The sequence below is a fragment of the Fundulus heteroclitus genome, chromosome 14 (genome assembly GCF_011125445.2).
Source record: "Fundulus heteroclitus isolate FHET01 chromosome 14, MU-UCD_Fhet_4.1, whole genome shotgun sequence".
Lineage (NCBI taxonomy): Eukaryota > Metazoa > Chordata > Actinopteri > Cyprinodontiformes > Fundulidae > Fundulus > Fundulus heteroclitus.
Genome location: NC_046374.1, coordinates 33,373,290 through 33,400,529, shown reverse-complemented (window position 1 = coordinate 33,400,529; position 27,240 = coordinate 33,373,290). Strand labels below are relative to the sequence as shown.

General features: G+C 40.8%; 2 protein-coding genes across 2 annotated transcripts in view; one reads left to right on the top strand and one right to left on the bottom strand.

The window, feature by feature from the left end:
- Positions 1–107: 107 nt before the first annotated feature.
- LOC110367565 (E3 ubiquitin/ISG15 ligase TRIM25) lies at positions 108–1,277 on the top strand. The gene is given in 2 exon segments (XM_036146865.1): positions 108–1,175; positions 1,177–1,277. Coding segments are annotated over 2 exon segments (987 nt in total). The 5' UTR covers positions 108–231; the 3' UTR covers positions 1,220–1,277.
- A 4,856-nt stretch (positions 1,278–6,133) lies between these two features.
- Positions 6,134–27,240, bottom strand: part of LOC105920087 (SH3 domain-containing protein 19) — a 32,248-nt gene continuing 11,141 nt past the window's right edge. Inside the window, exons 3-17 of the mRNA XM_036146908.1 lie at positions 23,017–23,057; positions 21,387–21,447; positions 20,508–20,643; positions 19,136–19,283; positions 17,943–19,061; positions 12,993–13,058; positions 10,973–11,180; positions 9,463–9,712; positions 9,165–9,374; positions 7,717–7,775; positions 7,376–7,632; positions 7,060–7,085; positions 6,718–6,892; positions 6,381–6,475; positions 6,134–6,281 (exon numbers count right to left, since the gene is read on the bottom strand). Coding sequence (XP_036002801.1) covers positions 6,174–6,281; positions 6,381–6,475; positions 6,718–6,892; positions 7,060–7,085; positions 7,376–7,632; positions 7,717–7,775; positions 9,165–9,374; positions 9,463–9,712; positions 10,973–11,180; positions 12,993–13,058; positions 17,943–19,061; positions 19,136–19,283; positions 20,508–20,643; positions 21,387–21,447; positions 23,017–23,057 — 2,959 coding nt within the window. The 3' untranslated portion in view covers positions 6,134–6,173. The remainder of the gene's footprint in view (positions 6,282–6,380; positions 6,476–6,717; positions 6,893–7,059; positions 7,086–7,375; positions 7,633–7,716; positions 7,776–9,164; positions 9,375–9,462; positions 9,713–10,972; positions 11,181–12,992; positions 13,059–17,942; positions 19,062–19,135; positions 19,284–20,507; positions 20,644–21,386; positions 21,448–23,016; positions 23,058–27,240) is intronic.

The following is a 27,240-nucleotide window of genomic DNA, read 5'->3' as shown; positions in this document are numbered from 1 at the left end:
CCAGATAAAGCTGACGAGGTATTGGCAAACAAAATACTTCCTGGAAAAGCTGCTCCTCCCATTTCTCTGAGAAAAGGGAAGAGGGTTAACTATTTCCTAGCTCTGACAAAACATTTGCTCTTCCTGGTTACTCCCCTTTCAGAGAACTGAAACCTTACGGACCTGCGAAGCAACGAGTTATTGGCTTCAGAGGAAAGGAAACCTATCATTCAGCAGCTGTTTGCCAAAGAAATGGCAGAGCAAGGATATCAGATGGATTCTGTGAAATTCTCCTGTTCCATTTGTTTGGATCTCCTGAAGACTCCGGTGACTATCCCCTGTGGACACAATTACTGCATGAACTGTATTGGAAACTTTTGGGACGATGAGGACAGGAAACAAAGCCACAGCTGCCCTCAGTGTAGACAGACGTTCAAACCGAGGCCTGTTTTGATGAAAAACACCATGTTAGCAGAGTTGGTGGAGGATCTGAAGAAGACTGGACTCCAAGCTGCTCCAGCTGATCTCTGCTATGCTGAATCTGAAGATGTGGCCTGTGATATCTGCACTGGGAGGAAGATGAAAGCTGCTAAGTCCTGTATGTTCTGCTTGGTTTCATACTGTGAAAATCACCTCCAACCTCACCATGATGTCCCTGGACTGAAGAAACACAAGCTGGTGAATCCGTCCAAAAACCTCCAGGAGAACATCTGCTCTCGTCATGATGAGGTGATGAAGATCTTCTGTCGTACTGATCAGCAGTGTATCTGTTATCTCTGCACTATGGATGAACATAAAGGCCATGAAACAGTCCCAGCTGCAGCAGAAAGGGCTGAGAAGCAGAAGGAGCTCCAGGTGAGACGACAACAAATCCAGCAGAGAATCCAGGACCAAGAGAAAGATGTGAAGCTGCTTCAACAGGAGGTGGAGGCCATCAATGTCTCTGCTGATAAAGCAGTGGAGGACAGTGAGAAGATCTTCACTGAGATGATCCGTCTCATCCAGAAAAGAAGCTCTGATGTGAAGCAGCAGATCAGATCCCAGCAGGAAACTGAAAGGAGTCGAGTCAAAGAGCTTCAGGAGAAGCTGGAGCAGGAGATCACTGAGCTGGAGAGGAAAGACGCTGAGCTGAAGCAGCTCTCAGTCACAGAGGATCACAACCAGTTTCTCCTCAACTACCCCTCACTGTCAGCACTCAGTGAGTCTACACACTCACCCAGCGTCAATTTTCGTCCTCTGAGATACTTTGAAGATGTGACAGCAGCTGTGTCAGAGCTCAGAGAGAAACTACAGGACTTCCTGAAACAGGAACAGACAAAAACCACATTGCCAGTCACTAAAGTGGATGCAGCCATGAAAGTGGATGAACCAATGAAAGTGAATGCAGCCATGAAAGTGGATGAAGCAATGAAAGTGAATGCCGCCATGAAAGTAGATCCGGCTATGAACGTTTATGTCTCACAGTCCAAATCAGAACCAACAACAAGAACTGACTTCTTAAAGTATTCGCGAAAACTCACACTGGATCCCAACACAGCACACAAATATCTGAAATTATCTGAAGGTAACAGAAAAGTTACAATGACTAACGAAGACCAATGGTATTTGTATCATGAAGACAGATTCACCAGAAGATGGCAGGTCCTGAGTAGATCACGTCTGACTGGACGTTATTACTGGGAGGTGGAGTGGAGCGGGGGATCAGTTGAAATAGCCGTCGCTTACAGGGATATAGAAAGAGAAGGGAACACAGACGACAGTACTTTTGGTTCGAATGAGAACTCTTGGGCTTTGAGCTGCAGCACAACAGATTACACATTTTACAGTGACGGAGATGAAATCTCCATCCTAGGTCCAGTTTCCTCCAGAGTCGGAGTGTACCTGGATCACAGTGCAGGGATTCTGTCTTTCTACAGCGTCTTTGGAGCTGTGATGATTCTCCTCCACAGAGAAATAACCACATTCACTGAGCCGCTTCATGCTGGGATTTGGCTTTCACGTGCCACAGGAACCACAGCAGAGATCATTAAATTCAAAAAGTAAGTGAAATAGGTGACAGAGAGTGGCTCAGTTCATAGCTTGGGTTTAATTGCACCCTAAAAATTAAAAGTTACTCAAATGCTCAGAAGTTTATCAAGATGTAAGCAGGAATTCTATTTTTCAAATTCAAAGCTAAGAGGCTGTTTGTTTCTTGGTGTTTTTTAAAGCAGGGAATCATGTTATGTATTTTCAAAATACCACATAAACAAAAATAAATTTTGATTATGTAATTTTACAATGGCAGGGTTGTAAATTGATGCTGCAGCAAGTAAATCAGTAAATAAAGTGACACATAATCCCATTCCTTGGATTATATTTTATAGTAAATCTGGTATAAGCTTACATTATACAGTTGTTAACATTAAACTTGAGATTTAAGTTGACTCCTTTCCCAGTTATGTTTTTCAGTCTCACCTAAAAGCGGCACATTATTGATTTTTTCCCTTTGTGAAAATGTCAATACACATGTTTTTTCTTTTACGGTGGTATTCTGTGCCGTTTGTCATTTTAAAATGTTTTGCACAACCACTTAAATTGTAGACATATATTTGAGCTTCTATTCCATGGATGCTTGTGGGTTTTATCAATGAATGACATGTAATTAAATGCTTAGTTGAATTACTGCATATTTATCTGTTGTAAAACTGCTTTCCTTTTATCCATTTGGGTCCATTGTTAACCTGATTTAAATGTTAGGGACATACATTTTTGATTTTATCCTTTATAGTGTTTGTGTTTGAACCAAAATAAAAGCAATACTAGTTTTCTGTATTTTTCAATTTGCAGTGATCAGACATTTACATGTAGCTTAAAATAATAAAACAATATGTTTGCTTTCTGTCAGTGTCAAACTCCTTCATTTTAAACCTGTTACTAAACTGACATACTGTGACAGCAGAGATAAACTACATGAAATACATGGAGAAACGTGGACAGACATCTCACTGTGGCTGGAGTCCTAATATTCATGAGAAATGACTCTGCCATACATCTGTTATCATCTGAGGGGAAAAAGAAAGCAACTTTAATGAAAGAAAAAAGAATACCTTTGTGATTAGATTTAGGAATTAGAGACTGAAAGAATCTGCATTTGGGCAAGATGATAAAACTTGGGTGTTACTCCAAAAAAAACAAAAAAAAAAAAAAACTACTGGACTTTTTTCCAAAGTTTAAATACGTTTCGCTTCCCATCCAGAAAGCTTTCTCAATTCAAATGTCTGTAGTCTTGAGTCCCAAGCTTTATATTATTGCCCAAAAAGTCGTTGTTATGGCTTAGATAACATTTTTTTAAAGAAAATTTGTGTATAAAATTCAGAACTTAAAGATGGTTTTAGTTAGTTCTCAAATATGGGCTTAAACTATTTGTGAACGTAATGATTTTGTCTTTACATTCAAATCTAAAGATTTATTTTTTGTGTGAAATGTACCATTTACTCATTTAGTGACAGCAGAGCTGAAGAAGCCTTTGGCTGAAGACCTACGACTAGTAGTTTGCATCAAGTCTAGCTATGCGGAGCACTGATCTATTATATCCATTTAAATGCACACACATTATCTACATTACATTTGTGTTCTTCTACCTTTCCACGTGTGCTTACAGATTTCCTGTTTGTGCCAAGTGTCTGATCATCAACCAAACATGATCAGACGAAGATAGCCTGAACAGATATAAGTAGTTTTTAAACTTAATTCTATCAAGGGAAGAAAAAATCATGTAGAAATCAATCTGAAGCTGTTCAAAAATAACATTGCTCCCATTGTCAGCTAGGGGATTAACTGTGACGCATCATGTTTTTTTTTTTTTTTTTTTGATCAGCTGAGCAGTTTCATAAACCACACCCAGCCTGATTATTGTCAGATCTTCAGCTCAACAAGCCACAGACTATAGAGGAAAACATAGAGCTGGTGCTGTGCATGGGAACCTGGATGTTATTAGAGGTAGCGGACTAAACATTACTCCGGGATAATCTATGGTAACATCAACTACAACAACCATTTCCGGGGTTAGCAGTCACCTGACTAGACCGGCCAATCACAGGAGCTGTCAAAAGCTGTAAACAGCGCCATAGAGATTGAAGATTTACAGATTTACAGCCAGAGCCATATCGCTATGGCTCTGGCTGTAAATAACGGCAGTTTGTTTACGCTACTGCATCCCACAATGCACTGCAAACCTGGCTACGGAAAGTGGTTTGGCTCAAGCTTGTGGTATACCGCTAAAATTGTCTAAGAAACGACTTTAGCTCACTTTCACACCATGAAGGAGCCGCTCTAGAGGGGGTTTGGACCACTGAGCTATATAATACACTGGAGGGCTAATCACCCGCTGTTTGAACGAGTTGCTTTGAAGCCACCAGCTGCCATATTGGTACTCCCTATTTCCCCCCAGTAACTAGGGAATATGTGTGCTACAGCATCGAATAACGAGGATTTTCTCATGTTCAGGGGGGGCTTAAGACTTTTAAAATGTCAAATGCCATATACTTTTATGTTATGTTCTAAAAATATCAAGTACTGAGAAAGTCATGTGCTGAAATATTTTGCATTTTATTAATTTAAATATATATGTTTAACATTTATAAATATATAAATAACAATATACAAAAACATATTTACATATGTATATACATATATATATATATACATATACACATACTTATATATACATATATATATATATATTTAATATAAATAACATGTAAAATATTTCAGCACCTAATTTCCTAGTAGTTGATAGTGTTAGTACATCCACTGACTGTAGAATTACCTGTGAAACGTTTTCACTCAGCCAGAAAACTGCTTGTTGTTGCAACCAAATCCTATGGGATTCTGTGAAAGTAGGGAGTAGCAAGATGGCGGCCAGTGACTTCAGTTTTTCGGCAAAATCAGCACTCCAGTGTATGATATAGCTCAGTGGTTTGGACCCGAACCGAGACCACCTCCTCCAACCGGTGCGGTGTTCACATTTACCCAACCGAACCGCACCAGGGTGGGGGAAACACACCTGAGGTTGTTTTAATCAGACACCTGAGGAAGGAAAACAACCCCGAGACACATTTTACCTCTGAACAAAAAACATCTTTACCCAGAACCTTTGGAGAATTCTTTTAGATTTAGATTATACTTTATTGTCCCCATAGGGGAAATTGATCTTGGACTACATGTGCTTAAAAAGAGGATTCTGTGGAAATCCTTCTAAAGGTGTTTAATTCGTTGCATCAACCTCTGAATGTCAAAGCTGTTGATGGTGGAGTTGTTTTCTACTTCAGGACCTAGAATTGCTGTAATTCACGGATCCATGATTTCTGCTCCTTACCTGAAAATCCTGAAGGGAACCTTTCAAAACAGTAGCATGCAACTTAGACTTAAGAACATCCTTAAGCTCAAGCAGAGTTTACATGAAGCATAGCAGTATTTCAACTAAGTAAACCTTTTTAATTATAAAACTAAATAAAAATAGCACAAATGTGTAACAAAAACAGTGTTTTACCTGAAAACAACATACTCACCATAATCATTCTGCGGCAGAGCAGTTTACAGTCATGTTATTCATGTATTTTTTCAAAACACCAGATGCTTGAGATGGATAAAATATCCTTTATTTTCCACAATCAATTAACGGTTGAGTTAAAGTGAATCAGTTGCATATTTTGTTTTTTACTGACAGAACACAAGAGTTGCTTTTGAACAACTTGAAACGGAGAATAAAGAAATAATTAATGAGAAGTAAAAAAGATCTTTGAGGATCTCATGCTGGTAAAATTGAAGCTTCAGTCCCCTAGTGGTCAGGTAAAAACAGTAGGTACTAAAAAAATGATCAAGTCCAGGTGAAACGGTGAAAGTAACGGTCCGTCATTGTGTCGTCGTTCCCGTTCATCTCAGTCGTCCAAATCAGGAACAAAACATACAGACTTCCTCCTTTCGCACTTCAGTAACAACTCGACCATTAAAAGCAATCCAGGCTTATTTAGGTCCTTTCTGCCTGGCTAAAAAAGAAAAATCTCAGTCTAAAAAATACTGGAACGAATTCATATCGTCATCTAAAAACACTGTAGGTAAAAAAAAACAACAAAAAACAAACCGGCAGGAAAAATCCTGTAGTTTAACGACGTGGTTTTAACTTTCCCTCTTCAGCTGACTGAAGATATTCCACATCAGAGGAATGAAATGTAGTTTTTAGGCACAATCCCGCGCTTTCCGCCCGCAACTCCCACAATCCACTGCTCATCAACAGACTCCACCTGCGTGAGGATGTCCCCGACCTACAGAAGGAGCGACAGAATAAAATAATCCTTCAACGTCATTATTAAAAACACGCAAAGAAGTTAATCTAAGAAAGAAAACGCTTTTACATCACGCACCTTCAAGGTGAGCTCATCCGGGTTCTCTGCTGTGAAATCAAACAGAGCTTTAGCCGTTCCTTTAGCTGCAGACTGCTGGCCTGTGATTGGCTGAGCTGCTTAAAAAAAAAAGAAAAATATGTCGACTTGTCAGGAAGTGAATAAACTCATCACTCAACAAGATATAAAGGTAAAACATGTTTTTAAATACTATCAACTTATATTTAAGAGACTGAAAAGCCAAACTTAAAGTGCAAATTCAGCTTTTTGTCTGATTTTATTCTTCTTCGCTTTGCAAAGATGGCGGCTTTGACCTCAGGAAGCTGCTTTATAACTGAGGGGGTTCTTTGCTCTGTACCCTGACAGGGTTGAGTGAAAGCGGCGGGGTAGAGACCCTCTCTCCCAGCCAGTCGTCCTCTCCTCCACTCTGCATCCACATGCTCCGTCACTTGAATCAGCGCCCCCTTGTGGAAGGACAAGTCCTCTGCAGTCTGACCCAGGAAGTCAAACAGCGCCACCGCCCACTCCTCTGCCTGTTTACACAAATAAAACTCAGCTCTAGCACAAATAATCATGCCAAACTCACAGAATGTGTGCTGTGTTGACATTTTCTAATTAATTATAGTATATTTTTAAACGATAAACCAGGCGGCATCAATAGAAAACGTTATAGAAAAATAGAAAATAGAACTACACTCACCTCTGATTGTGACGGTTTGACGGTCACTATGAAAAAAAATGCAATGAAAAAAATGATTTTAGAAAAGAAAATGTATAAATAGCTGTAGAAAAAAGGTAGCAAGTGAAAAAGATGCTTAAATTAAAACCATATCTGATATCTGACTAATACCTAAACATGTTGGAAAAACTAGCTGCTTATCCAATAAATATATATAACGTGATATTTTGTAGACAATACCAACTTCCCCTCTGCGTTAAAGCGGAAACTTATTTCAGCCACCTAAGAGTTAAACAGTAACTAAACAGAAGGAGAGGAGCAGCTTCCTTCATCTCACCAGACTTTTCCATCTCTCCCGTTTCTGCTGACTCATGTTTAGATGTTTCTCCTGACGATGGCTCCGGCTGCAGCTCTGGGAGGGGCTCCAGCACCTCTGCGAAGTTCAGGGGGAATAACCCGGTGCGCCCGTGGATGCGGCCCCGCCCCCACTCCTTGCCAACAAGCTCCAGCAGGGCGATGACGTCGCCCTGGGAGAAGGTGAGCTCCTCGTCGTCCTCTCCCTCGTAGTCGAACAGAGCGACGCAGCGTGGGCCGCTGCAGAGAAAGGCAGCACACGTCACACTGGATTAGCATCTGGCCCTGAGGGTTTCTGGCTTAGATTCATCGTTTCTCTCTGACCTGACAGCTGGAGGGTCCGGCTGCTCTTTGAGCTCAGCAGGCTGCACGGAGAGGATGGACTGAAGGAAAGACACAGAAAAACTGTTTCATACCAATACTCTCATCATACGACTGATCATCTTCAGTTAGCGCCACTTATTTCTCTTTGTTTGTGTAAAAATGTGATGGCTTCACTTCTCCGTTGTCTAGAATTTTACAGCTTTTTAAACATAAAAAGGTTAAAAAATACATAATTGATCTATTAATAAAGAAAATTGTTTAGCTGCATGCCTTAAAAAAGGTTTCCATATGAAATTTTGTGTAGAAAGCACTAGAAAACATTTTACTTTCTTTATAAGTTGCCTCTGTGGGCTGCCACATTAAACAAGTTACTCTGCCCCCTAGTGGTGTTAGTCTCACATCAGAAGCTTTATTAGATTCATAAGTTTTGGCTCTTTAGCAACTAAATGGTGGATTTTTATGGCTATTTTTTCAATTATAATAAATAATGCTAGACATTGAGAACCAACTAATGAATTATTAGTAAAATCCTTGACTTTCAAATCTTTGGATATTGAATATTCACAAATTCTGGTAGTGCTTTTTAGATAAATGTACTCCTATTTGTATTCAAAAATCTATTTAATTATTAAAAAGGACAATATAATTTAAGAGGATTACATATTTTTTTGAAATATGTAAGGACTAATATAAAAATAGATGTGTTTCAGCTTCTGGTGTTAAGTTGTGGAATGGCCTTAATGATGATCTGAAATTATATTCTTTAAAATCCAAAATAATAAATGTTTATGTTGCCAGGTGATTTAAATGTAATATAATTAAGGATTACTTGTTCATTAAATAATTGTGATAATCATCTATTTTCTTAATGATATTCTTGGTAATAGTTTTTTTTTTTTAAATGGGATTATTATGGTTAATAAGCTGTGTGCTTCAGCCTGGTCCTTTTTCAGATGCTGATTGTAAAGTCTTCTGTCTGCGGTGATTTTATCTATTATTCACAGGTGCTCTTATGTATTGTAAATAAAATATTCATTCATTCATAAAAATGGTGAATTAATTGGGAATGCTTCTTTAATTTTATTTTTTTAAATATCTGATTGATAAAAAATATTTCAGACATCCTAGGAATACATGGACTGATTCTGAAGTTTTTGTTTAATTAAAAGTATTTTATTTAAACAGTGGCCTGTGTGCCTCCTGTTTTCACTATTAAATATGGCGCATTATCTCCTGTTTACAGACCTAAAACCAGCAGTGGGAGAAAAACTAAAGGTGCAAAGCTGAACTTTGTTTCTGAGTAACGAGGACTAATTCGACTAAAGACTCAATTTGCATTTTTGAGTCTTTTTACTTTAAATATTTAGTCAGATTCCAGAATAAACCTTTTAAATAAAAACATTAAAACATATTTTTTGCCATCTTGAACACAGTATAAAAAGCGGTACCTGGACGTCTAACTGGTTGAGGTCTTCTAAGGCCGTCTTTGACTCGCTGTCCTTATCTTGGACTGGCTGTGGTTGTGGGTCCAAATCCAGGAGGCACTGAGACGGGCAGATGAGGGGCTCCACGCTGCTTTCCTCCTTCCCTTCGCTCGACGGCTGCGGCTCGGCGGGAGCAGGGCTCGGATCGTCCAGGACGATGAGCACTTCTTGTTTCTGGGAGACAAATTGAAATGAGATTCTGCAGAAGGTCCAGCAGGACCAGCTGGGATTTAATCATCTTCACGTGTTTCTGTGTGAGCACCGGGTAGCTGCTGTACAGCGGGTGGCCCGGCTTGGGCCGGGGCGGCAGAGGAGGTCCTTTCTTCGCCGCCTTCTGTGTCTGCATCTGATTGGCTGTTGAAGGAGCTGAGGAAGTCTGTCCAGCAGGTGCAGCTCTAGGGGCAGCGACCTGATTGGTCGAGGCTGTTGAGCTGAGGGCTGGGGGCGGCGGTCTGCCTGGAGCCAACTTGATTGGTGGAGGACGAAGAGGGAGGAGCTTAACACTTGGCGGACTTGGAAAAGAGAAAAAACGAAGACCCGACATGAATGAAACGAAACGTAAACCGTCTGAACTTCTGGTCCTCGTCTGTCTCCTGATTCTCCAGAACAAAAAAAAAAAAAAAACACTTTAGAAAACACTAAACAGAGCTTTCTCAAAAATAAATACGTCACAATGAAAGCTTCTGAATAACCAGTTCGCTCACTCTGGCCTTCTCAGGTTTAAGTGAAAGTTTTGTATTTTCTGGAATACAAGTCACATCAGTCAAAAAATGCATCATAACGAGCAAAAAAATCATGTATAAGTCCCACTGGACTGTACGTATTTATTTAGACATTTATTTCACACAATCTAATACTAAAAACTGACATTAAATCTGGTAAGCCAACTTGTTAAATCACACAGCTGCATCTACAACAGGCTGAATAACATAAAACAGACCTGGGAGGATGAATGGAGTAAATTATTAACGCCAACCTGCAGGTTTTATCAGCACGTTTTAGTGTAATAACCCGTTACGCTGAAAGTTGTCATAATTACGCTGAAATCAGACCGTGAGCGTAATGGTGCTACGTGCTAAGCTAACAGTACGACATGAATGTTTCAGAGCAACATAAAGACCACGTACATCAGTGAAGTTGTAAAGGGCACGGACATCAGAGCTGTAAGCTAGCGCTAGCTGCTGTTAGCATCACAGACAACCCATTAACAGGTTCTGTCAGCGGAGAGCTTAGAGCTGCACCACACAACGCTCTGCTGCGTGAATACAGACTGAAAAAAAACATACAAGCATGTGTCCAGTCTTTGTTGTCTAAATTTATGTTTCAATTAATTTTTGAGTGGTGTGGCAGCAAATAGTTTTCACAAGCCTAGAGCGCCCTCCTGTGGTTATAGACGGTAATGTTTACTCCTTGGTTCATACTGGTTAATATGAATTACCATTTACATTTTGATATGGAAGTCGCACCTGAATATAAGTCTCAGGATCGGCAAAACCATGAAAAAAAGTGCTACTTATAGTCCAGAAAATACGGTAGTGGTATAAATGGCTAAAATAGTCGCTACATTAATCCTCAAATCCTGATCTGAAAACTGATATAATAAGACTTCTATAGCGTTTCAGTAAACCCAAAGCTTTCAGATCATCTCTATAAAACACAAAATGTACTTCTGCTGTAACAGATGCATTCCTCCTGTAGAGATGATCTCAATCGAGGCGTTTCAGTCCAACTATTCATTCCTGTTATGAATGATTGATTATTGTTTTTCTTACCGCTGAGGGACAGAAGGGTCTGAGGACGCTGGGTTTGCAGGGTTGGAGCCTTTCCTCGTGGCCGGGGCCGGAGCTGGATTTGGGGGTTTGGGCGGTCCTGGAGGTCTGGGGGCTGCAGCAGGGTTGACAGCCGGAGCTTTAGGAGGAACTGGGTTTGAATCTGGACGAGCTGGTGGTACCACAATCGGTCTGGGAGCCAGATTAGGAGCTGGAAGAAGTAGAGCAGCTGTCTAGTTATATTTATTTAACACTTAAGGACAGATAAATACCTTGGTGGAATACAAATACCCCCCAGGATTTCTCTGCAGATATTTTTCCAACCATATTTCAATGATACATTTAGTTTTTCCCTCCATACAGCCCAGCTCTATCACATCAAACATGTAGCTGTGGAATATAACATTTTCCTAACCTGACCACACCTGACTTTACCCGTCACATGAGGTCTGCTCCTGTATTACAGGTCCAAACAGGTCCAAAGCAGATGGATCTGTAGTTTCTACCACAGTTACCTCACTGATCTAGTTTTCATTGCTTAGTCTGTTTATCTGCTGCAACAGCCTCTGCTGAGACACCAGCACCCTCTGCTGGCCTCAAATTGTAGTTTAAGTTACATGAACCTTCCTCTAATTCTCATTCTTCTCCGCTGGTTTTCTACATGCAACCTTTAGAGAAACATGATTTGGTTGTCCTCTTTCTACAGAGGAGGTCCACACTTTGTGCTAAAGCTGAAGCTCCTGGGAGCTCCTGTGTGTGTGTCAGGGTTGAGGAAACGGTGAACCCCTTCAGAGCAACTCACAGAAATAAACAGGACTGAAAATCAAAGTCTCTAATGTTTCATATTAATCTCACAAACAGATCATTGCTGAGTGTCTGGGTCACTGACTGCAGTCAACTCATGATTCCTGTTGTTCATCTTTGGTCTATCCATCCATCAGCTGCACTGATGTGCATCAGGTTTTGTTCTATGTCTTTTTTTTCATAGAAGGTACCCCTGGTCTGGCGTTCTGTTAGCTGTGACATCATCCAGAGAGGCAGATCACCCGCTATTACCATCTAACATAGAAAGTACTCCTGGGTCAATGTGAGCTTCTGTGCTTTCTGTGTCTCTGCTCTGTCTTCTCTAAGCCCCAGTGGGTCGAGGCAGATGAGCGTTCACACTGAGCCTGGTTCTGGTTCTGCTGGAGGTTCTCCTCCCTGTTAAAGGGGAGTTTTCCTCTCCACTGTCGCTTCATGCATGCTCAGTATGAGGGATTGCTGCAAAGTTATCAACAATGCTGGGTTTCCTTAGAGAGGAAACTTTCTGACCAATCTGGAAGATTTGATTGAATTTGACTTTAGAAAGCGCCTTGAGATGACGGTCATCATGAATTGTCGCTATATAAATAAAATTGAATTGAACATAGATGCCCGTCTGCTTTGAGCTACTGGCCGATTGGTGATTTCAATCATTTTGTTTTTTTTTAACCACATGCACTGGTTTCTGGAGCCTGGATTCTCCCTGACATGTTTTTCTTTGTCACGCCGTGCAGGATGACAATACTTTGCTGCTTCGAGAAGCGGACATTTAAGTGGAAGCGGAGGGAAGACAACAGAACCCATCCATTGGTCGACACACACGACCGAATTTAAAGAGGCAATAAAAACAGCTGAAAACACGGCCAGCCACACACACCAAGCCGTCTGCACGCTTCAGGCACACAACAACACTGGGGGCTTGTTCGTCGCACACAATCATCCCATTTTTCTCCCGCAAAGTTTAGATTGCATAACACAGGCCTCCCCTCTTTGTGCTGGACCCAAACGGCCAGGCGCATACAAACACGCAGCGCATAAAATCTGCCCGCATGTTTGCATGTTTCTGCCACGTTACCAATGAGCTGCGTTTGTGTCTCTAAGGCTGTCAAACGGCACCATTGTGCTGCAGCGACATCCAGATCCGTGTCAACCATCACACACACACACACACACACACACACACACACACACACACACACACACACAGGGCCTGTCGTCTCACCGCTGGCTCTGCGAGGGGAAGTCGGTGCTGCCGGTTTGACGACGGGGCGGCCACTTCCTGCTTTTGCTGCAAAGGAAATAAATGTTAAAAATCCTTCCAGGACAATAAATTGATACTTTTTACTGTGTAATTTTCCAGATAATACCCTGATTATTAGGATAAATGAACTTTCCGTGTGTTCACTGGTGTCACGCTTCAGCTTTATGTACAAAAGGTTTTAAAAGAGGCTTATATCCAAATAAAAAAAATCACTGAGTTTAAAACACACATTCACAGTTACAAGTTTTCTTTCAGAAATCGTTTCAGTTCAGAAAAATATTAACAAGTCATTTATCTGTCATGTATATTATAAAAACTTAAATGACATAGCAGCACCTGAGAAGAAACCAACAAATCAACTTCCTGATTCACCGGCCAAGTTGGCCGAGCATAATTTTTACCGGCCAAAATATTAATTCTGACTGAGTCCTGCTAAATATCGCCATGTAATCCTGCTACGTTATTAGGCTGAGATAGACGCTAGCTGTTAGCAAACGGACACGACGTAATTGCTGTCGTTGTATTGCCGGTGTTTGTTGTCATACAAGCTGAAAGGAGAGAAACAAAGAAGCATCCACCCAAATGATGACTGAAAAACACGATTTATCTGGTGCAAACACTTCCCAGGAAGTAGGGCTGTGCATAAAAATCAATACAACAATGTTTTTAAAAACGATTTAATATCGATATTATGATTGTCTGCTCAGTCTTTGGGAAATATCCAGACGCACGTCGGAAAAAACTTAATGCAAATCTCTTACTTACCGCCATAGAATACCTGACATTTTCTTTTAATCAATGAACAGTAGGGTTGCACATAAAAACCGATACAAAGATTAATATCGATGTTTTTAAAAACAATTTAATATCGATAATCTGGCTTTCATTATCCTCCCAAACCCATAGGGGGCGATATTACAGCGTGATGTTACTGTTCACAGCGAGGAAAAGCAAGTGAGACGAATTTGCAGAATGGCTGAAGCACCTTCGTCCCTAAAATCAGACGTTTGTGCAAATTTCTGTGACACATTAAAGGCATTGAACCAAATGCATTTTATTTTTATTATCAATAAATCAAACATAAATATAATATTTGGCTGGTTTTGTTGATTGAATGACTTTGACCATTAATTTGAAAGTGATAAATATCGATATTGGAGTTAATTCAAATCAAGCTGAGCTATATCGAGAACCGTATCGTACCGGCTTCTCCTAGATCAGGGGTCGGCAACCCGCGGCTCCGAAGCCGCATGCGGCTCTTTGTTGCATCTGATGCGGCTCATCTGTTGAAAACAATTATGTTGCAGAGCTGTGTACCTCATGCAGGCAGTCTCGTCAGTGCTGGCTGACGAACACTCCTCACCAGTTGGTGGCAGTAATGCGCACTGAAGAGATGTTTGCCAACTGCCAATAAACTCAAAAAGAAGAAATAATGCTTGCGAGTGGCTGCAGAGCGAAATAAGCAGAGAAGGCGGCATTTTCAGATGCTGTTTTTTTGTAGTAAATTCTACAAATGACTAGGGCAACACGGTGACCTAAAATAACATGGAGTCATTGATGAGGGTGAAGAGAGCTAAACAGCAGGGTAAGAGTCGTTTCTATATCTGACATTTGTTCGTTTTCAAAGTGAGGAAAAGCGAACTGCGCTTGGCTCGAGGCTGTGAGCGGAGTCCTGCGCGGCTGAAGTCAGAGCTTCAGCTGCGCAGGACTCCGCCTGAATGTCTGATAGCTCGTCTAATGCAGCTGTTAGCTGGTTAATGACAGGAGCTCGTTTACGTGCGTAACTTTCCCGGATGTGATTAAAATGTGTTCAGATTAAAAGAAAAGTATTCGGAAAGTACCGTTTATATGGGATGAAAACAAATAATCCAACCATGACGTGCGTTTACTCGCACCAAGCTTTATTCAAAATAAAAACTCTGACATTAGCAGAGTTGGTGATTTCCATAAAACAATATAAAAGTTTTGTACTTATACAAAAAACAAAAAAAAAAAGAGGCAAAGATGTGTTTGTTCTGCTCCCGGTCCATTGTGTCGCAAAAAATGTGTTATATGCAGTGTGATTTAATTTAAAATTTCAAAAGGGTTTTATGGCTCCCAGTGTTTTCTTTACTGTGTGAAACGGGTCCAAATGGCTCTTTGAGTGGTAAAGGTTGCCGACCCCTGTCCTAGATGATACCCAGCCTTTCCAGAAAGTGTCGCTGACCACAAATTTCCCTAAAACGCTGCATACGTAGCCGCTCCCAAGAATGAGGGGCTAGCCACTTCAATGGCTCAGTAGGACGCCGACGTCTTCTCCGTTCGGCTGATGAAGAGCGGCGGTGCCGTGGCTGAAATATGAAAATCTCTCGTAAGGTTAGCATCTGTTTCCGCCATGTTTTGTTACTGCGTGAACAAACTTGTTAACGTGTGATTTTAATCGCAATTCTTATTTAACGGAAATGTTGCAATTGCAGAATTTTGTTTTTTCGACATCAGAAGATATCAACAAGGTTTATCAAATTTGTAACAGAAGCGCGGCTACCGACTCTTTTAGTCAGCAACGCGTCTACACCTGCTCGTGTTCGGTCGCCACGGTAACCAATAGGCTGACGGGCGGCGATGGTAGTTTGAACCACTGTCATCACTGCTTTGGGTTCAAACTCAGGTCTGCACCACAGCATCAGGACACAGCTCTGGAAGAAGGTTTAGTATTTTGACTTAATATCCGCTCCACTATAGTATGTAGCTAAAGAATACATATGGACATTTTTTAGATTATACTTTTTACTTCTGATTTTTAGTACTTGTTTAGAGCTTTTCACCACGTTCTCTGCATGCTAGCTTGCTTATACTCAATAATTTCCCAGTTCTGGGATGGATAAATGACACCGTTTCATTGCCACTACCACCCATAGATGACTGAAGGTGACCCTTGTCTGCATCGAAAACAGGAAAAACAAAACGTTGCAGTTGAAATAAGGAATAACGGATACAGTGAAGTATTTAGCCATTGTTGTGTAGGATATGAAGGACCTCCATGATTGCCTGGTATAACATTGTATGTATTTTTTTTCTTCTTCACAGAGAAGCTGAGGGGTTAATGTTTATCCTGAAGACACCCGAACATTATCAGGCGCTTTAATGACTCCACCTGTCTGTGGTCTCACTCAATATGCCTGATCAGTGTAGATACTACTGACTGGTTTTATGATCCCAGGTCTTGAGCGATTGTAATTAACACCATTAACTCCTGCCGTTTAGAAAATACCCTTTTCTACCAGTCTGTGCACATCAGCACTGCATCATTCAACCTCCAAGTTAAACAGAGCGTGATAATAAGTACCACCAATAAAGCTCATCTGGGAGTGATTGTGTGGTTCAGTCAATAATGTCCTTATCAGCTCCAGCAGCAGCAGCAGCAGCCCATCCAGGCTATCTGGCTGATATGCAGCGTAAACAGGAAGCAGGACACTTCCTTGTTGCAAATGTTTGGCAAATAACCCGAGCCTTGCAAATGTCTGCTAACAGAACACCATACCAACATATCGGATTACTAGAGTACGCTTATGAGACCAGACCTTTAGAGATTAACCACCATTACTGCTGAGGCAAAGCCATGAATACAAGAAAAAAAAAGGAGATTTTTACAAACTGGAGCCTTAGCTGTACAGATCACCAGGGCTGCAGAATCACAGGGTCATTCAGATCCACTGAAATGTTAATCAATATGACACTCCAAAGATGGAGGAAGGCTATCATCCTAAACAGAGATACAGTGAGCAAACTACAGCTTATCAAAGACGTCTAGCAGCTTGATGTAGATGCTAAAGCCTCTAGACCAGGGGTGTCAAACATACGGCCCGCGGGCCATATCCGGCCCGCCGAAAAATTTAGTCCGGCCCGGTGGCTAAATGCATTATCATTATTAAAAATATATATATATTTTTCTTTTCTCAGTGTCCTGTCTGGCAATGTGGCAATAAGAATTGTTGTCTTAATGCCAAAAATAGCTCATCAGATTTGACTTTCACAAGTGGAGCAGTACTGCTTTTGCCATAGTGCTCCGCTTGATTTATGAATGTGAATAGTTTTATTATGATTCATGCGGGGAATATCTCAAATGTTATGGACACTAAAATGGGAAAGTAGGAGAGGAAAGGAAGAACAAGAAGAAAAAAAACAAAAGGTGAAAGAAAGAGGAGATAAAAGGAAGAGAATGACAAAACAATTATTGAAAAAAAACATGTACTTCGTTTAATTGAAAATATGCAGTTCCTATATTGTCCACGAGGGGCGCTGTGTTTTAATTAGCAGATTAAGCTTCAGGTGTGGAAAAATTTAATTTTTATGTTTTTTTTTAATTTCATTTTTATGTCTGATGTTTTTTGTCATGCAGGACAGTGTTTTTAAGTTCCAAAAAATGTGAATAAATGTTTTTCAACATTGTACAATCACTGTGATCAGTTCTTATGCATAATGCACAAGTAAATGTTTAACTGAGTAAAAGTATTGTTGAAATTGCACATACTTTTCTTAAAAACGCTGAGGTTATTCATAATATATTGTGTAAAAGTGAAATATAAAGTCGCACCTTAATATAAAAACCAACAACAAGTCCACATTTATTAGTTATATTTAATCTTGCAATGAGTTTACTCGTGTGGCACTCTTGAGATCAGATTAAGCTGAATGCGGCCCCTCAACCAAAATGAGTCTGACATCCCTTCACTAGATGAAAGATATTATGCTTTATTCTCTAGATTTTTTATTTTTATTTTGAAAAAAAATAAAAAAAAGAAAACAAGCTGTTAAACGTCTTCAGAAACGCCTCCATGACTATTTTTATCTCACTTCTTGGGAGGAAAAAGTGTGAATATGTGATCAGTGACTCCAGATGTAAATGTTAAGCTGACTTAAAACAACACCCACCGGGTTGGGTCACGCTGTCCTGCGCAGCTTCACCTCCTGCCTCCGCTGAGCTCCTTTCCTGCTGAGGAGGAGCTCCCAGGCTCGCTCTGGGGGCCACCGGAGGCCTGCGGGGGGGTCTGGGGTTCGGCGGGGAGGAGCCGGCGCTGACGGAGTGCGTGAGTTTGGGCGGAGGAGGCCTCGGCGCCGGGACAGGGGCGGGTTCGGTAACGCTCTGAGGTTTCGGTGACACGGAGGGCTTTTCGCCGGTTTGGGGCGTCTTGAGCTCTGATCCCGGGTCGGACTTTGTCGGTTCTGCAGGAGGCGGAGCCTCAGGGGCGGCTCCGTCCTCCCAGAACCCCCTGCTGGAGGGTTTGGGAGGCGGTGAAAAGCTTTTGGGTTTGGGAGCAATGACAGGCGGGACGGACTTGGCCGGCTGCCCCTGGAGGCGAGGCCGTGGTCGCGGTTCGGGTCTCTTAGCAACGACAAAACCCTCGACGCTCCCGGCGTTTATGTCCGCGGCGTCTCCACGGCTACCAGCGGCGACCTGCTGCTGCTGCTCGAACGCCTGGATCCTGGCTCTCAGCGTCGCCATGTCCTCGCCGTCCTCTTCCTCGCTCTCTGACCGGCTGCCCCCGCCGCCGTCGTGGTGTTCGGGGAAGCCCCAGTCGTCGGAGCTGAACGCCTCCAGCAGCTCCTGGAGGTACCTCCCCTGGCTCTCCTCTGGCTTTGCGCCGTCGCCCCGGGCAGCTAGCGTGGCGCAACCGTCGTCGCGCAGCTTCACCAACGTCTGGACTTTCACCTCGCTGCTGACCGGCCGGCCACTTAGCCTAGTGCGAGGGCGTGGCCTGGGAGGCTCCGGCTGGACATGAGGAGGAGCCGCGTCCCCTGGAGGAGAACTCTGGAGCCGCTGGTCGGTCTGAGTCCCGCAGGCTGAAGGTAAACGCTGCTCAGTGAGGACGGCGGAGCATTGGGCGTCTGCAGAGCTGCAGGCTACAAGCTCAGGAGGCGTGTTTGTAGCGACGCTGTTCGTCTCAGAGGAGCCGACTGCTGATTGGCCGGAGGCGACGCTGAAGTCATCAACGCTGGTTGATCTGGGAGTGCATGGGGGCGGCGGGCGGGGCGGTCTCGCTTGTCTCCTTTCTGGGTACGGAAACAGACGTCGGCCTTTTTAGTGACGAACAGGAGAACATAAGGAGAGAGAAGGAGTCACTCACCGCGGTTCTCCTCGGGCCCAGGAGCAGGTCCTGGGTCGGTCTGCGTGGCGATGGTTGTCCTGTAGACCGGAGGAGAGGACGGAGCAGGAGGGAGGAGAACCTGCTCCTGCGTTTTCTCCCTGATCACCTCCTCGTAGGAAGGAGGCGGCTGAGGAAGGAGGCGACGGTGAAACAAAATGAGTTTCCCAGACTTTAAAACCTGGCAGCTAAAACAAAAACAACCAGAACCGCTGACAGCAATTTATACACACAAGAATCAAGAAAATTTGTTGTTATTATCTGTTACCATGACAAAATTTATGAAGAGGCTCAGAATACACAGTTACCGTATTTTTTGGACTATAAGAAGCACTTTTTTTCATAGTTTGGTCGATCCTGTGACTTATATTCATTCAGGTGTGACTTGTGTATCAAATATAAATGGTAATTCAACACGAACCAAGGGTAAACATTACTGTCTGTAGCCACAAGAGGGCGCTCTAGGCTTGTGAAAACTATTCTGTACCACTTAATAATGAATTAAAACATTAACTTATAGACAACAAAGACTGAACACATGTTTCTTGTTTCATTGTTTCAGTCTGTATTCATGCAGCAGAGCGTTGTGTGATGCAGCTTGAAGGAACCAGACCGCGACAGAACCTGTTATTGGGCCGTCTGTGAAGCTAACAGCAGCTAGCGCTAGCTAACAGCAGCTAGCGCTAGCTAACACCAGCTAGCGCTAGCTAACAGCAGCTAGCGCTAGCTAACAGCAGCTAGCGCTAGCTAACAGCAGCTAGCGCTAGCTAACAGCAGCTAGCGCTAGCTTACAGCTCTGATGTCCGAACCGTTTACAACTTCTGATTTAAGTCAGCTTTATGTTGCTCTGAAACATACGTGTCGTACTGTTAGCTTAGCACGTAGCACCGTTACGCTCACGGTCTGATTTAGGCGTAATTACGACAACTTTCAGCGTAACGGGCCGTTAAATGCGCTAACGAGAACTTTCTGCTTGTTAGCTTGTTATGCTAATTTACCCCATTTCATATTATTCAACCGGTTGTGGATGCAGTTGAGTAAATTAATAAATTGCCTGACCGGATTAAATGCCAGTTTTTAAGTCTTGGATTGCGTGAAATAAATTTCTAAATAAATGTGATTTATGGTCCAGTGAGATTTATATACCTTTTTTTTTGTTCTTTATGACACATTTTCTGACTGATGCAACTTATAGTCCAAAAAATGCGGTACACATAACACACAGCAAGATATCACAGTCAAAAAATAATCAGACAGCAGTAATAGTTGTACGCTCAATGCCAAACCTATAAATAGAAGGAAATGGGCGTGTTTTAGGGTGGATGCATCATCTACCAGACCCAATCCCCCTCACCTGAATAGTCGGAGCGATCGTGGCTCCCCAGATTTGTGCGGGTGGAGGAGGAGGAGGCGGGATTCCTGCGGCAGCTCCTGGAAACCAGGATGTGGAGGGCAGCGGCTCCGCGGCTAAGATGGTGATCTCTGGTCGCCTAGCAACCGACATACAACAGGAAGTGGTAAAGAGGAAAACAAGTTATTGGCTGATGAGCAAAGAAGGAAAAATCAATTTGTTTATAAACTAATAAAGCATCAAGGAATCAGGTTTAAAGGAACAAATATTTCAGTTAAAGTTAAATAAGTTGTAATTGTAGCGGTATTAATATCTAGCCATAAAGGTTCTTAGTAATTAATATGTAATTGTTAGTTTTAATTGTTTCCTGTTAATCAGATCGAACATTATTTAAAAATAAAACTGTTATTTTTGGACAACTGTATCCGTCTAAAGAAACGGAACTCTATATTTTTAGGTTCTGCTCAAAACCGTTCTAATTTAAAAACAGGTCTGTTGCAAACTGAATCATGTTCTGGTAAAATGAATCAATAAATCCAGAATTTGAACCTGATTACCATTTACTGTAAACCTTTCAGCGCACAGGGCTGTAAACGTTAAAACGTTCTGCGTAGCGTCCATTGTTTTTAAAGCGAGGCTCTAACTGGACGGAGGTGAGCAGCAGATAGGAGGTTCATCACTATGTAGCTGAGTTAATCCTAAATTAAAGGAATCCTTCCAGAAAGAGCCATGAAAGTGAAAACTTGTTCAGATGATTAGGGACGCTCTGAATTCAGGGTTATAATTGCAGAAACGTGTAAAAATGGCAGAAACGTCTTTAAATCAAGCGTTATTTAAAGTGCATGCACACTGGATTTATTTCTGAGGAGATGTAAGTTTTACCTCCTGTCTCTTTCTCTTTCTCTGTCTCTGGGCGCCTCTGACACAGTGGTGGACCTCGAAGCTGACAAGAGATAATAATGATAAAAAAGAAACAGCACAAACACACAAAGTTAAATGAGAGCAACAAACACTGGGAAAATATTAAAAGGGATTGAGGAAAAACAAAATGCCGCGATGGCAGAAACTCGCCAAGGACTGCAGCTCCATCTGGTTCTGATCTGTGGATTCTTGAGCACTTTGAGAACGGCTATATTTTATGGCTTCGATCACGTCGAGCTCTGTTCTTCTTTGTTTCCCACTCTGTGTGTGTGTGTTTGTAAAAGTTTATTTTAAACCAAACCAAAACTACCTTCAGCTACAAATAAAGGAACCTTGAACCTTAGGCTGGAGCTCTAAAGCTGACCCGTCATTTCTGGATCATCTGCAGCCTCTCATGAACACGGCCAATAACCAGAAAAAAAGTGTTTTTATGCAACTAAGATGTTTAAAAGCAGCTTTAAACAGCTATTTTAATGTCTTTAAACCAAACTCCCGGTAGCACAGCTAATAAATCTGCTTCCTGAGTACTTTAGTCGTTTCAGATCTTTGACCTTGGAGGCGGGTGAAGTTGTGCCAGAAACTTTTGTCTCCAAACGGCTGTATTAAAACTCTGCTACAGACGTCCAGGATATTTAGAAGATTTCATAAGATGATCCAGCTTTAAAACTTTGACCTGATACACATGAAAAGAAAACGTCCAACTTTATAGAAGCAGGACATGCGGAGCATTAAAAAGGCTACGTGTCCTTATTTTAGAAGCTACAATGTCTCACAAAAGTGAGTCCACCCCCCACATTTTTAATATTCTACTGTATCTTTTATCTTTTGTACGGGGCAACGCTGAAGATAAGACACTTTGATACAGTATAAAGTGTACAGCGAATAATAATAAGTAAATGCACCCCTAAGAAGGCCCAAATCCAAACAACCCTGATAAGTGGTTTGCTTAAAGTTTGAAATCTTTGCTGCAGGGTTTTTTATTTGCTAAATTAGTCGTTTCCAACAGCATAAAGTGTACAGCTTGTGTAACAGTGGAAAAATAACAGCAAATAATAATAATAATAATAATAATAATAATAATAATAATAAGTAAATGCACCCCTAAGAAGGTCCAAATCCAAACAACGCTGATCAGTGGTTTGATTAAAGTTTGAAATCTTTGCTGCAGGGTTTTTTATTTGCTAAACAGCATCTAAGCACCAGTCAGCTGACCTGAGATCAGCTCTGATCTGCAGGTCAAACACTGATAAATCAGAGCCGCTTCTGCATGAAAAACAAGAACTCTCCCCGTTTTTGGGTTGCAAACCCATGAACCACACGAATGCATTTTGACGAACATTGTTACGAGTTTTAAAAAACTCAGATAAACAGTCGGGGACAGAAGCCTTGACGCCTAAATAAGGATAACGCTGCGATCCTTTCAGTATCTGCTGCCTTGGTTTCTGGTTTACAGTCAAAGTGCTTCAATAATCATCAGATCTCACAACCAGAAGTCCGTTTCTCTGATTCGTCAAACTGCAGTAAATCTGCCTTTAAGGCGGCTTTTAGTGAACCAATGTCACAGAAAAGGTGAGAAGAGGTTTCTACTTACTTCTCTTGATGACGGCTCTGATGGAGGACAGAGGACCCTGGCTGCAGACAGAGCAGAGAGAAACGCCTCGGTCAATCTCTACCCTCCTCATGCTCTCAGTGCTGGTTATGATCAACGTCTTCATTACTGCTACTTTCTACAAGTTATTTGGTTCGGATCCAGTCTGATAATTTATGTACATGCAGAAAAACGTGGTGCAATGGATGGTATTTTCACACATAAACAACTAAAATATTGACAAATTAAACAAAATATCAATAAACATGTGAACAAACCCCTGGTGGTTTAGTCAGGATAATAGCTCTTAGATCTAATTTTCCCACATCTGTCTTTTTTTCTGGATAAAAACGAGTGAAATTCACCAAAAAACGAAGGAATAACCTGACATTTTCAATAAATTGATGTTAAAACAAAAATGAGGATGGTAGTGATTAAATATAACAAGAAATGCGCAAAATATACAGATAATAAACAGTGTTTTTAAAGTGAACTTAAATCAATAACTTCAGATCTTTTTACTCAAAGAACAAGCACTAAAAAGAAAGAAATCTGGATCAAACTGGTACCAAGAAGGAAGAAAGTAGCTGAGAAGCCAAGGATCCACCCTAGAATAACATCAGTCGTGTCCAAACTGTCTGTAAACACAGAACAAAGAAACTTTTCCTCGACCGAGTCGATAAAAATCGGACTTTAATCATTAAAGAAGGTTTCAAGATATTTCAGAAGCTCCAGGATCATAGGAAAGTCTGAAACGGAGCCAAAGCCGTCGGCTCTTAAAGGTGCAGAGCTACGTTATTTGACTTTTTAAATTTATATATGTCATCTGCTCACTCTGGTTGCATACAAAGTTTTTATCACGTCCAGCTGGTGTATTAGTTGTTATTTTTGGTGTTTTATGCTTTGTTTTTGCTCAGTTTGTTAGTAAACAAAGCATTTTGTGTTTATTTATAATATAAATGGAAGTACGTACTGCGAATGCGCAGCAAGGGATAAACAAGGAAGAGGCTAACAGCTGTTAGCATCTCCGGCGAAACAATGAAAAGAGGTTCAAGATCCAGTGGAAAAAAAGATGTGACCGCAGAGTTGACTGACGTGAGTAAATGTTCTGATATGAGGCTCTTAAAGTTACTGTAGATCTTTTATTTAATTAATAACGTTGGTCTTCGATCACGCTGAGCTGCTGCTTTACTGCGAGGCATTGCAGAGGGTCAGGCTCAGTCCGTCATTATTTAATTTTGATTTATAAAATAAGCAAACCGGCATTATGACAGTTCTGCGATACTGTCACTAGATGGCGCCACTTCTGTTTATATTTACTAATCGTGCCCATGGGGCTATTTATATCAACAGAAAGGACGATCAAAAAACACCATCAGGATGGAGGTTTGGTGTATAAAACCTTATTTTATCATGATCAAACGGTTTTTGGTCTTTTTTTATAAACATATAACGTGGCTAAAGACCTTTAAAGGAAAATATTCTAAGACAGATTAAAAAAGATGACAGAGAAACTCAGTTTACGCAAAGATGAATCTCTGACTCGTTTTGGATCCAAAGCTTTCTTTACTGGAGGTTCTCCTTGTCCAGTTTTCTATAAACACAGACAAATTAACCTCTGATAAAAAAAAAGCATCTTATCTTGTGTTGTTGCTTACATAGTTTACAGAAAAATAACCACTTATTAAAGTGAAATGCGGTAAATGAGGCGCTATAAAGTTTCCGTTTTTTTGGTCAGACGTGTTTTGTGATATCAGCGCTTATTTCTGACCGGTTTCATAGTTTTAAGTCAGAATCTGGTGCCTCTGCGTTGAGGCCGGCAGACAGTTTTTACGGATCTCGCTCCATTACATCACGCCTGGCCGAGAGCAGAGCGGGCAGAGACTGAAACACAAAAACAGGGATAAAAAAACGGTGGTAAAACTCAGCCAGTTCTGCACTTTAACAGCCCAGATGTTCAGAAAGAAAAAAAAAGAAATGTGCAAAACCTTTGGCCCAGACTTCTGTCCTAGATACCAAAATACGCTTTACAGCGAGCAGGAGTCTCTGAAGGAGAGCAAGCAGGTGGGTGAACCTCAGAGGTATAAAAACCCCCAGTGGAAAAATACGTTTTCTTTAAAAGATGCTGGAATTAAAAGGCCTGTTGACGTGTTCACAATAATCTCTGGACATTTAATCAGCACTAAAATATATTCTCTGGATAAATTAGGAATTTCTACCAGATGCTAAAGATATTTGCTCTGACAAAGCAGCTCAGCTGGTGTTCAGAAAGGCTCATAGAACCAACAACCACCACAAATAACGGCTAGATGCTGGCCGGTGGACTGTGTGCAGGTAATTAGATTATTTTAAGATTTTTATCCTGAAAATATGCAACAAATTCTGAAACTGCATTGTTCAATGGAAACTTTATCTCTTTTTTGTAAGTGCAAAAATACAGAATCATTCAGCCAAACTGGAGGCAGCGTCCACTGAAGAAGGGACTAAAATACTAAAACGATATTTATTTTACCCATAAAGGTCACTGTGTAAAGAGAGCAGGACATTTAATTACTGCAGGTTCCATATATTTTATGAAAGAAATTTTCAGGACTGTCATGGTCCCACTAAGAGTTAAAAAGGAGTGAAAAACCTAAAAGAGCAATGCAAAGTGAATACCAGGATGCACGTAAATTATCTTTATTATCGCAGAGAAAGCAAAATGTTATACATTATTTTGAATTCACCAAATAACCCTGGACTTTTTTCTTTGCAATAAATAATTTTGCATGTTTAACACCTTTAAACTGTAAAAACCTGCTTTTTTCTCATAGTTTGATGTTTGATGGTGCTGCACATAGAAAAATGACTACATATATCTATATAAATATATATTATTGAAAAAAAATCTAAAAACCATACAGTTAAAACATTGCATTTGCAATGCAAAAACATTGCAAAAACACTGACATTGCATTTTTATCTTTTTTGTACGATGACCTTGAGTGTCCAGAAAGGTGCCTTTTAAATAAAATGTATTATTAATATAAAGGTTATATTGGTAATTTTCTAAGAATGGAGAATTACAGAGGAACAAAATTATGTAAAAATCAATGACTATTATTTCATCTTAATGATGTGAACAGAAATATTTTTTTCTCTCATTCTTATTGATCAAAGAACAATTTACATTAATTCTGAATTGTGAAAAATTAATAATCGAATAATGTTTTTATGATACTCCAACAGACAAATGCAACCGCCACAATAAAGTTCTTCAATTCTATACCATTCATTTTTATTCAAACAGCGCCAAATTACAGCAACGGTCTATAAAAAGGTAAAAAATAAACAAATCACTGTCATTTATATTTGGTTATATAGGACCCATGCTGTCCTAATTGTATTAAATTAAAGACAATTAACCATTATTCCAATAATATTGTCATATTTAGAGCCAACACACGGTCCCAGATGTGCAGCATTGGGACTTTTTACAGGAAGAAGCCTTCAACAGAGCCGAACTCAGCGGCCAGTCGAGCTTTTCAGTGATGAAGACATGATCTCAGTCAAAGAAATTGACTTTATTCATCAGGCTTCAGGGAGAAATACGGCTGTTTGTAGCCAGAAATAAAGTGAATACTGATTAGACGCAGGTGGAAGCACACTGCTGGTAAAGAAGGTTGGCCCAAGCCCTGAGGTAACTCCATATTTAACTATTTAACCAATAATAAAGCTGTAATCTAGCAGAGAAATATGATCTAAAGCAGCTTAGGGCTGTTCTCCTTGTTCCAGCCTCAGTAAAGGAGGACAGGCAGGAACAAGTCCATCACCTGAGGCTGAACTTTAGCAGCTGACTGAAGCCAAACAGGAATATCAGTTTAACTGCACAAACAATTAATTAGAATGATTTAAACTGTTTTATACAACTTAACGCTAACGTCATAGCATTACATTAGCATTTACTTTAAGTTAGGAGCTGGAAAGCTGCACTACAGCTTGGCATCTGAACTAAGTCAAGATTAAAGTAAATATGCTAACTCTCCTATAAGCATCATACCTCACATGTAATTGGTGATTTTCACCTTTAGATGCATTTATCACCTGCCTATAAAGCCTTGTGATATTTTATTATTAGGACATTTAAGTTTCCTAATCAGTATTTATTTACGAATGCTTTTCCTTTTTCTCAGTCTCCATTGCATTTTGACTTAGAAGTAATTTTTCAAAGTCTAGTTTTACAGGGAA